Source organism: Neofelis nebulosa, chromosome 2 (assembly GCF_028018385.1).
Source record: "Neofelis nebulosa isolate mNeoNeb1 chromosome 2, mNeoNeb1.pri, whole genome shotgun sequence".
Taxonomy (NCBI): domain Eukaryota; kingdom Metazoa; phylum Chordata; class Mammalia; order Carnivora; family Felidae; genus Neofelis; species Neofelis nebulosa.
In genome coordinates this window covers 137,727,211-137,738,764 of record NC_080783.1, presented here as the reverse complement: position 1 = coordinate 137,738,764, position 11,554 = coordinate 137,727,211, and the positions used below count along the sequence as shown (strand labels likewise).

The 11,554-nt window shown below is 36.8% G+C and overlaps 1 protein-coding gene across 3 annotated transcripts in view; it reads right to left on the bottom strand.

The window, feature by feature from the left end:
- Nucleotides 1–441: 441 nt before the first annotated feature.
- The window catches only part of PLPPR5 (phospholipid phosphatase related 5), a 125,730-nt gene continuing 114,617 nt past the window's right edge, over nt 442–11,554 (bottom strand). For all 3 annotated transcript variants that reach the window (XM_058716457.1, XM_058716455.1, XM_058716456.1), the window contains one exon: nt 442–1,168. In XM_058716457.1, the coding sequence (XP_058572440.1) occupies nt 1,136–1,168 (33 nt within the window). In that variant the 3' untranslated portion in view covers nt 442–1,135. The remainder of the gene's footprint in view (nt 1,169–11,554) is intronic.

The following is an 11,554-nucleotide window of genomic DNA, read 5'->3' as shown; positions in this document are numbered from 1 at the left end:
TGCCTCCTACTAGTTGTATGGAATTGGGCACATTATTTACCTTGCCTTGGCTTTATTTTTTTATAAACTAAAGCGATTTTCAATGATTACACAGGGTTGCTGTAAGGATTAAATAAAATTATAAATGTCAATGTACTTTGTAAACTATAAAGTACTATAAAAATGGAAAGTACAATGCGTTAACCACATTTCTGGAATTTATAGATTCTAAATTTCGTGTCAGAGTGTGGTTCCTTCCTGTTTTAAATTATGTGGAATCTTGACTAGTAAAAAGCCTAAGAATGGAGACTTTCACCCCTCTTGAGACGCTTTTATCCGTGGAAAATTGCTCAATATGAAGCAACCATTGCTGGATTTAGTCACTTAAAATATCCTAAATACCGCCTGCATTATTCCAAAGCTACAAGTCAACGATTAAACCACAACTGTCAGGAACAAAAGTCCAAATAAATAATTTTTAATTATGATACATTACTTATTACAGTAAAAATTGGCATTTTCCCCTTCAAAAGCAGAAGCACCAGTCTTAGAATGTATAGTATGAATGGTATTTTAAGTGAAATATAGCATATTATGTGCAAACATTATTTTAGTATAGAACATATTTTCTAAAAGTAACTTCACACACTGAAATCTGTTAGGATGGAAATAATGTCATGCTGAATAATAACATAAAACCCCCATGACTTTCAAAGTCCACTTCAAATGAAACGTGGTATACTGCTGAATAGGTATAAGAACTAAAAAAACTTAACTAGCCCCAAATGGAGGGATTTCTTATACAATATGATTTGTATAAAGGTTCTTTTCACATAGTCTCAGTGATTCTGTGAGAAACTAAAGTGAATGTTTTATTTAAGAATTAATTTTTTCATTCGGTCATCACATTTTATTTAACACCTACTTTGTGCGAGGCTTTGTTGTAGGTGCTGGGGATACAGAGAAGACACAGCCCTGCCCTTGAGGAGCTCACAGTCTAGTGGGGGAAACAGATAAGTTGACACTGATTTTAAAATTATAAAAATTATTAGACAATTTTATAAACTTCTTTTGTAATCAAACAAACTTTGGGTGTTATGAATGGATGGTGAAAAGGGACGATGTCCAATGCAGTGACAAACCGTCTGCTTCAATATCATGTGACTTCTGCAAAGGCGGTGATGTGGTTCTGAAAAAGAAGAAGGAATTACAAAATCAGAGTCCTGGGAAAGCTGGCTTTGTAAAAAATATAGTGCTCTTACAAACAATCATTAGCTTAATATAAAATTGCAGCCCGGATATGTTTAAGTTGCAGAAACATACATTTAAGTTCTATGTATTATTGTGTCCATGTAATTGCTAATTATATATTTTATTCAAGATTCTTAATTAACCAAATAGATTAAGGTGTTATATTGAAAATTAACACTGAAATTTGGAGAGATAAAAATGGCAACCCCAGACACATTAATATTCTGCTCACTGTTAATGGAATTTTAATGCTGTATGTTGGAGGTTCAGATTAATTGCACCCTGTGAGACAGATGGAATACAGCAAATTGGTGAAATGCTCAGACTGAAAGGCTTATGCTGGTTGACAAAGATCTCCTTAAATACTTCATTTTTTTTCTAGTTTTATTCTGGTGTTTTCTAGAAATAATTGGCATACATCACTGTATAAGTTTAAGGTGTATAGCATGATGGTTTGATTTACATGTTGTGAAACGATCACCACAATAGGCTTAGTTAACATCTACCTTCTCATATAGGTACAACTGAAAGAAAAAAAGAAAAATTTCCCTTGTGCTGAGAACTCTTAGGGTTTACTGTCTCAAGAACTTCCCTGTGTATCATACAGCCATGTTAGCCATAGTCAACATGTTGTGCATTTCATTCCCAGTACTTATTTACCTTACAGCTGGAAGTTTGTATCTTTTTACCACCTTCCTCCCATTCCCCCTCCCCCACACTCTTGACCTTGGATAGCCCAAATCTGATCTTTTTTTTTTTTCCTGTGTGTGAGTGTAGTTTTTCTTTAAAAATTTTTTAGTTCTACATGTAAGTGAGATCATATGGTATTTGTCTTTCCTATCTGATTTATTTCATTTAGCATTATGCCTTTAAGTTCCATCCATGTTATCACATGGTAGGGTTTCCTCATTTTTAAAGGTGAATAATACTCCATTGTATGCATATACCACAAGTTGTTTACACATCCATCCATCAATGGGCACTTAGGGTTGTTTTCACATCTTGGCTATTGTAAATAATGCTGCTATCGATGTGGGGTACAGATACCATTTTGAATTAGTGTTTTTGTTTCCTTTATACATATTCTCAAAAGGGGAATTGGTCGATGATGTGACAGTACTGTTTTGAATTTTTTGAGGATTCTCCATCTTGTTTTCTTTCCATAATGGCTGCAACAATTTACAATCCATCAACGGTGCACAAGATGTCCCTTTTCTCCACATGCATGCCGGCATCTCTTGTTTTTTTGATAACGGCCATTCTAACAGGCATGAGGTAGCATCTCATTGTTGTTTTAATTTGCATCTCCCTAATGACTAGTGATGTTGAGTATCTTTTCATATATCTGTTGGCCTTTTGTATATCTTCTTTGGAGAAATGTCTATTCATGTCCTTTGCCCATTTTTAAGTTAGATTATTTGTTTTTTGCTATTTAAGTTGTATCAGTTCTTTATATATTTTGAATATTAACCTCTTATCAGATATACGGCTTGAAATTTTTTCCCATTCCATAGGTTTTCTTTTCACTTTGTTGACAGTTTCTTTTGCTGTATGGAAGCTTTGTAGTTTGATGTAGTTCCACTTGCTTAATTTTGGTTTTGCTGCATATACTTAAGGTGTCATATACAAAAAATCATTACCAAGACTCCTCAAGGAACTTTATTCTTATGTTTTCTTCTAGGATATTCATGGCTTCAAGTCTTACATTCAAGTCTTTAATCCATTTTAAGTTACCTTTTGTAAGTGGTGTAAGTATAGGTCCAGTTTCATTCTTTAACATGTGAACATCCATCATCATTTATTTAAAAAACTATCTGGGGTGCCTGGGTGGCTCAGTCGGTTAAGTGTTCAGCTCTTGATTTTGGCTCAGGTCTTGATCCCATGGGTTGCGAGGTAGAGTCCCATGGTGGACCCAGTGATGTCAGGCTCTGTGCCAACAGCGTAGAGACTACTTAGGATTCTCTCTCTCCTCTCTGCCCCTCTCCTGCTCATGCTAGCACATGCGCATGCTCTCTTTCTCTCTCTCAAAATAAACTTAAAAAAAAAAGACTATGTTTTCTCCATTGACTGTTCTTGTCTCCTTTGTCAAATACTAGTTCACTGTATACACTTGGGTTTATTTCTCAGCTCTTGGTTCTGTTCTATTGGTCTACTTGTTTTTTTGCCAGTCACATACTGTTTTGATATTTCTTTATAATATATCTTGAAATAAGGATGTGTGATGCCTCCTGCTTTTATCTTCTTTCTCAGTATTTCTTTGGCTATTTGGGGTCTTTTGTACTTCCATATAAATTTTAGAAGTGCTTTTCTAGTTCTGTATAAAATGCCATTGAAATCTTGATAGGGGTTGCACTGAATCTATACATAGCTTTTGTTAGTAGTATTCACATTTTAATATTAATTCTTCTAATCCATGAACATGAGATACTTTACCATTTGTGTCTTTTTTGATTTATTTCATCACCTTGTAGCTTTCACAGTAGAGATCTTTCACCTCCTTAAATTTATTCCTAGGTATTTTATTATTATTTTTTGATGCTCTTATAAATGGGATTGATTTCTTTTTTAGAAAATTCATTGTCATTGTATAGAAATGCTACTGATTTTTATATGTTGATTTTGCATTCTGCAACTTTACTAAATTCATTGTTTACATCTAACAGTTTTTGGTTGAGTCTTTAGGGTTTTCTCTATATAAAATCATGTCATCTGTAAATAGAGTCAATTTTACTTCTTCCTTTCTAATTCTGATACTTTTTATATCTTTTTCTTGCTTAATTGCTCTAGCTAGAACTTCTAGGACTATGTTGAATGGGAATGGTGAGAGTGGGTATACTTGTCTCACTCCTGATGTTAGGGAAAAAGTGTTCAACATTTCTACACTGAGTTGACGTTAGCTGTGGGCTTGCAATATATGGCCTTTATTATGTTGAGATAGGTTCCTTCTATACCTAATGTATTAAGAATTTTATCATGAATGGATGCTGAATTTTGTCAAATCTTCTTCTGTGTCTATTAAAATTATCATATGATTCTTTTCTTTCGTTCTATTAATATGATGTATCATTCAAGTTACAGATTGATTGACATATGTTGAATCATCCTTGCATCCCAAGGATAAATCCCACTTGATCACTGTGAATGATCCTTTTAATGCACTGCTGAATTCAGTTTGCTAGTACAAGCATACCTTGAAGATATTGTAGGTTTCATTCCAGACAACCACAACAAAGCAAATACCACAATAGAGTGAGTCAAATGATGTTTTTGGTTTCCCAGTACATATAAAAGTTATGTTTATACTTTACTGTAGACTATTAAGTGTGCAATAGCATAATGTCTAAAAAACAATGTACATACCTTAATTAAGAAATACTTTATTGCCAAAAATGCTAACCATCCTCTGATCTTTCAGTGAGTCAATCACCAATTGCAGATCACCATAATAAATGTAATTATAATGAAAAAGTTTGAAATATTGTGAGAATTATGAAAATGTGAGACATATATGCTGTTGGAAAAACAACACTAATAGACTTGCTCGATGCAGGGTTGCCAATAACCTTTAACTTGTAAAAATAAGCAATCCCCCAAAAAACACAGTATCTTTAAACTGCAATTAAGAGAATCACAATAAAATGAAGTAGGCCTGTATTTTATTGACAATTTTAGCATGTATATACCTCAGGGATATTGGCCTGGAGTTGTCTCTTCCAGTAAATCCTTTTCTGGTTTTACTACCAGGATAATGTTCACCCCATAAAATGAGTTTGAATGTTTTTTCCTCTTCTTTGATCTTTTGATAAAATTTGAGGACTGCTGTTAATTCTTTAAATGTTTGGTAAAATTCACCAGTGAAATGATTTGGTCCTGGGCTCTTCACCATTGGGAGATTTTTGATCAATCTCCTTATTAATAATTGGTCTGTTCAGATTTTCTATTTCTCTCTGATTCAGTCTTGGCATACAGTTGTTCACAGTAGCTCTTATGATCCTTTAAATTTCCGTGGTATCCATTGTAATGTCTTCTTTTCATTTACAATTTTGTTGATTTGGGTCCTTTCTCTTTTTTCTTGGTTAGTTTAGCTAAGGACTGTCACGTTTCTTTATCTTTTCAAAGAACCAACTCATAATTTGGCTAATACTTTCTATTGTTTTTCTGTTATTTCATTTATTTCTACTTTCATCTTGATTATTTCCGATCTGTAACTTTGAGCTGTTTGTCCTTATTTTTCTAATTCCTTAAAGTGAGTTAGGTTGTTTATTTGGAATTTTTCTTAACTCTTAACGTAGGCATTTATTGCTGTGAACTTCCCTCTTAGAATTGATTTGCTGCATCCCACATATTCTGGTATGTTGCAGTTCCATTTTCTTTCGTGTCAAGAAACTTTTTTTACTTCTCCTTTAACTTTTTGTTTGATCCATTGGTTGTTCTGGAAAGTGTTGTTTAATTTCCATGTGTTCATGAATTCCAGTTTTCTTCTTGTTAGTGATTTCTGGTTACATGCCATTGTGGGTCAGAGAAGATACTTGGTATGATTTCAAGGTTCTTGAATTTTCTAAGACTTGTTTTGTGGCCAAAATATACAGTCTATGCTAGAAAATGTTCCACGTGCACTTGACAAGAATGTGTATTCTGCTATATTGTTGGATAGAATGCTCTGTATATGTCTGTTAGGTCCATTTGGTCTGTAGTATTAAAATCTGCTGTTTCCTTATTTATCTTGTGTCTGGAAGACTTATCCATTGTTGAGAGTGGAATATTTAAATCCCCAAATATTATTGTATTGCTGTTTATATATACTTTTAGCTTTTTTAAATTTTGCCTTATATATTTGGGTACTGCAATGTTGGATATATAAATACTTAAAATGTTTATATATTATTGATGTATTGACCACTTTATATAATGACCTTTTTTGTCTTTTTTAAGCATTTTTAGCTTAAAGTCTATTTTGTCTGATATAAACAGAACTACCTCTGCTCTTTTAAATTATCATTTGCTTGAAAAGTCTTTTCCCATCCCTTCACTCTCAGTCTGTGAGTGTCTCTTCTTTATTTATTTTGAGAAAGAGAGAGAGAGAAGCAGAGGGAGAGAGAGAGGGAGAAAGAGAATCCCAAGCAGGCTCTGTGCTGTCAGTGTGGAACCTGATGTGGGGCTCAAACCCACGAACCATGAGATCATGACCTGAGACAAAATCAAGAGTTGGATGCTTAGCCAACTGAGCCACCCAGGTGCCCTAAGTGTCTTTGAGGCTAATGTGAGGCCCTTGTAAGCAGCCTATGTTTAGATATTTAAAAAAAAAATCCACTCAGCCCTCCTGTGTCTTTTAATTGTAGAGCTGAATCCACTTATACTTAAAGCGATTGTTTATAGGTAAAAACTTACCATTTCCATTTTGTTAATTGTTTTAAATAGATCCACTGTTCCTTGCTTTTACCTTGCTACCATTTTTGTGTTTTGACCTCTTTTGGTATCAGAATGCTTTAACTTCTTGGTTGCATTCCTTTGTGTAATTTCTACAGAACTTTCTCTTACAGTTACCTTGAGGCATGCATAAAATATCTTAAGCTTATAACTTATTTAAACTGATAAGTTAACTTGAATAGAATTTATAACCTTTATACCTTTATTTCTCCTCTCCTTCACATTTTAGGTTATTGCTATTACAAGTTATGTTTTATATTTTGTAATAAAAGATTATAGTTATGCTTATTTATACTCTGTTCTTTTTTTAACTTTTAAACTAGAGTTTTGAATACACCACTATTACCATATTGCAGAATCTAACTATGACTAGATTTAATTATAATATGTAGTACACTAACATTCTTAGGAGGATTATTCTCAATTCTTTGGCAGTTTGTAGATTTCCATTTCTTTAGAGTTATTTATTCAAACTTTATGAGTTTCCTTGGTGGTGTCATATATATACCTGATTTTTTGTGATCCTTGATTCCTGATGTTGGTATCTGCACATTTGAGTAACTGGGCTCCTCTTCCAGAATTTACAGGTTTGTTTTGGCAGAGACAGTTCTTCACCAGTCAGCTCAGTTTGAATTTCTGGTTCTGTCTGATGGTAGGTCTTTGGGCAGGTGGAGCTTGCTATTATGGTCTATCTGGGGGCAAGGCAATTGAGGACATGGATGGAGTGGTTATGCCACTGGTGAGAACAGCTGGGTAGGACTTCTGGCTTGGGTCCTACCCAAGTGAGGCTGTGGGGTAGGCTCTGCTGGTCAGGCTTTCTAGATGGTTGGGACTGGGTACCATATTCAGTAGCTGATGGGGCTAAGAAGTAGCTTCCCACAGCCTACACAACTAATTGCTTGGGAACCTGAATCAGGCCAGAGTGTGCACTGAATTCTCTGGTCAGCTGAGACCACTAGTTTTGTTCTGCAGATGGGGCAAGCCACAGGCTGTGCTCTCTGTTCAAGTGCTCTGTGCACAAGGCTACTGAATAGGCTATGCAGCTTCCCATGTGCTGTGGTTAGGTTTTCTGGTTGGACAGACTAAAGGCTATATTCAGTGATGAGTGGGGTATGAATGAGATTCTCTGCCTGGGCACAGCAGGAGAAACAGCTCAAGCTGACCTGTACCCCCAAGTTCTCTGACCTAACACGCCAGTGGCTTTGCTCTGCAAACTATTGGCTCTCCCCACATGCTTCTTGGCCATAATGCTACTGGGCTGTACAGCTTCCAGGAGTTGTCTCTAGTCGTTCTGGGTAGACAGAACCAAAACACACCCTTCACAGCAGGTGAGGTTATTTTGCGGCTTCCTTGCCTACGTAGGAGGGGGAGGGACCATTGTAGGCTGCTCTTAATTTCTTAAACATGCTCTCTGGTTGTGAGGGACCAGGAGCAAGCTACCCTCAGTCTCGGCTGTGAATTAATCCCCCTGCCTATGCAGAGCACAGGAATCCTCCATGCTCAGTGCTGGTTTTGTGTCTGCTCTGCCTGCCCACCTCTCGGAGCAAGCACAGCTGGGCTGCTCTGCTTCCAGGAGTTGTTGCCGCCTTTCTGGACCAAGGGGGCTGGAAGAACTCTCTGTAATAGGTGATGCTATCACTTCGTTTCTCACCTGGCTGTGGAGAAACCAGGCTCCAGGGCTGGCAAAACTCCTCAACTGAGGATCTGTATCAGGCAGATCTGCACTGCCAAGTTCCCTAGTCAGAATGCGTCCTCACTTTGGTTCTGTAGGTTAGTAAAACTGCTGTTTGGGATTACTACCTGGGCATTGCAGGTATGAATTTGGTGTGCTAAGATCCGTGAGCTGGTTGTTACTCGTTGTTGCAAGCCCCCCTGCCCCATCTCTAACACATGAAGACCCCCAGGGGTTGAATCTGATTCCCCTGCAATTTCCATGGTGTGAGATCAGAGTAGTGACCCCTACAAAGCAGCCCACAATGCTGGGGGTAGCTGGTTGTCCCTTTTGGGTTCTCTGCTCCCTGGGAGAACTGAAGGCTCAGGGGAGACCTCTCCAGGTGGTGCTGTGCTGGCCTGTAAAAGGAGCAGCGGGGCCAACATGCAGCTGCTCTTCTTACACTTGTAATGCAATCTATCTTGGTCTCTGTGGCAAAGCAGGGGTACTTCAGCCTCACCCCCATGTTCTGGGATTCTCTCAGTGGTGTCTTGTTCTTAAACGGTTGTTGGTTCTTCTTGGGGGAAGCAAGATCAGGAACAACCTGTGTTGTCATTCTGGTGATGTCACTCCAAATACTTCGGTTTGGAGGCATGAGTCCAGACTATAGACTGCAATCTCTGTTGTTCACTTCAATCATAGAATTCCTTACAGGGCCTAGACTTCTTCCTCTTCCCCTTCCTTCTCCTCCTCCTCTTCGTCTGCCTCCTTCTCCTCCTCCTTTAAAGCAACAGAGCTATGTACAAAAAAAGCCTATGGAATGGCTAATATTTAAATGGATTCAAACATGTAGCAGGCCAAATCATGGCTGCTGTAATATGACAGTGGACAATTGATATGACATAATTATGCTACCTATAGGGTTATGTCAAGATGTAACATCCTGACAGTCCTAACCAATAACTGCAACATTTACAAAAGAATTTTATCATATTACCTGCTTTAAGTGTTTTTCATAGCAGTTTCTGTATTGATTCTTTATATGTGAAAGACATCATAAATAGAATTCCACGTAATGAATGCATGTCATGAGATTGCTTCCATGTATATGTAGTTCTTTTCAGGTTAGTGTCTAAACTAGCTAAAATACTTAGGAAATGTGTGTGAAGAAATTAAAATTTATTGTCACCAAATGTAGGCATATTAAACCAGAACTAGAAGGTTATCACTGACTAGTGCTTACAGCATTATGTTCTAGGTTTGACCCACTTAAGCCTAGAGAAAAATAGTATCAGTAGGAATCAGTCATGAGCAGAACATGCTGCCTTTTCACTAACAAGAACACCATAGAAACTGTAATTTCTCATTTAAAAAAATGCATTATGAAAATTTTGGGGAACTCAGCAGCTCCTCTCTGAGTTTTCTTGATTTTTTTTCCTTACAAAAGTACAAGCATGACTTTAGGACAAAAAATATTGTCACAGTTTACATAATGTACTCTGATTGAATAAAAGCCATCAGAACTGTGGCAATAGTACATCGTAATTGTATTTCCAGTGGCCCCATGGGGACTTGAATCTTGGGAACTGATAAAAAACAATCTGATACACATGTTTTAGTATAAAACTGGCAGGATTGTCATACCTCTGGACAGGACCTAGCACATAGTAATTGCTGGAAAGATGTTAAGATATAAATTGAAGATTAACCACTCAATGGCAATGGTGGTAGGGAAGGAGTGAAAAAGTGACAGAAGTAAAGAAAAGGAGATAAAAGAGAGAGAATGGATGGTGTTCCAAAGGCCACTGGCCTAAGTGTCATTGTTCCCTTGACCTAGATAATCAAGTGTCTGCATGGCTCATTAAATTTGTTGAAGATGATCCTAAGTGAAGGAGACACCCATCACCTTGGAAGGTAGAACTGAAATATTAAAAGACCTTAATAAAACAAAGAAAGTATTGGAAATAAATCACTGATAATCAATGCAAGGCAGGACAGAGGCAGAGGAAAAACCAAGTGACAAGTACAAGCTGAAGAGAGTGACAAAGAGTGTGCAATGACTATCGGGCAACCTGTAAATTACCATCTAAACCCAGACATATTGAGGGAAAAGAGTTGCTAATAATACACAAGGAGCAGCAGGCTGAAACTGGGACTGCCCCAAACAGGGGCGTGAGAACATGTTAGAAATAAGGCATTGGATGTGTAACTCTAAGTGTGCTATGGAGAACTAGGAAATATTGGGTTCAGGGTGGGAGTTTAAAAATCATGCTTTGGTGGCCATGAGATTCTCTTTCATCCTTTGTCAAGTACAAACAATATTACCCTTTTCATTACGCTAAGTCATTACCAAGTTAAATTACAGTTTCCAGATGGACTACATTTTTAGATCCCAAGTCTCCTGCTTTTTTCCAATTAGCACCCTTTTAGCTTTACATCACACTTAAGTTTTAACTTTTGAGATGACTTTTTTTTTTCTATTTGACTGGAATTAGAAGGATTCTGCTTGGGGCTTATCATCTAAAGGTTGTCATTAGCACACAGATTAAACAGATGAAAATAAAACATTAAAGTGACTGTGCACAGGGAGGAGAAAATTAAGGGGAAATTTAATAACAGGTTCTAAGTACATGAAAGGAGTATACAGAGAGCATGGGGCCATCTGTTCATTAATTTCACTAAGAGCAAATGAACCCACACCATAGAATGAAGGAGATGGATTACTTATTTCAGTGAGATTTAAAAACTAAGATTAATTCTCTTCTAGCATAGGGGTGATTTCCCCTGAAGGAATCCAGAGAAAGAATAAGGGTAATTATTTAAGGTCCTTACCATCCATAAGACACTATGATTCTGTTATAAAAATTACATCCACAATGTATGTAAATGGGTAATTTGAAATATGCAAATGGAATAATTCCTATGCAGGAAGTTATGGCAGTGCTCGCTTTCCCTCAGCATCTTTCTTAGTAACATAAAAAGCCAGAATTGCATCTATTATTTTCAGGTTACCTGTCTTGAGAAATGGACTTCTTATGAGGCAAACTAGATAACAATGGGTTTTCTCCTTTTAATCTGTTTGAATTCTTAATCTGCAATACTAAAATCCTACTAAGAGATAATACTGCAAACACATAGTACACAAACCAGAAACTCATGCATAGAAGTTGCATTCACAGTCACGCGAAGAAAGTGGTCATGTAACTGATCAGTGCAATTACTGCCTTTCACAACTACACATGCAGA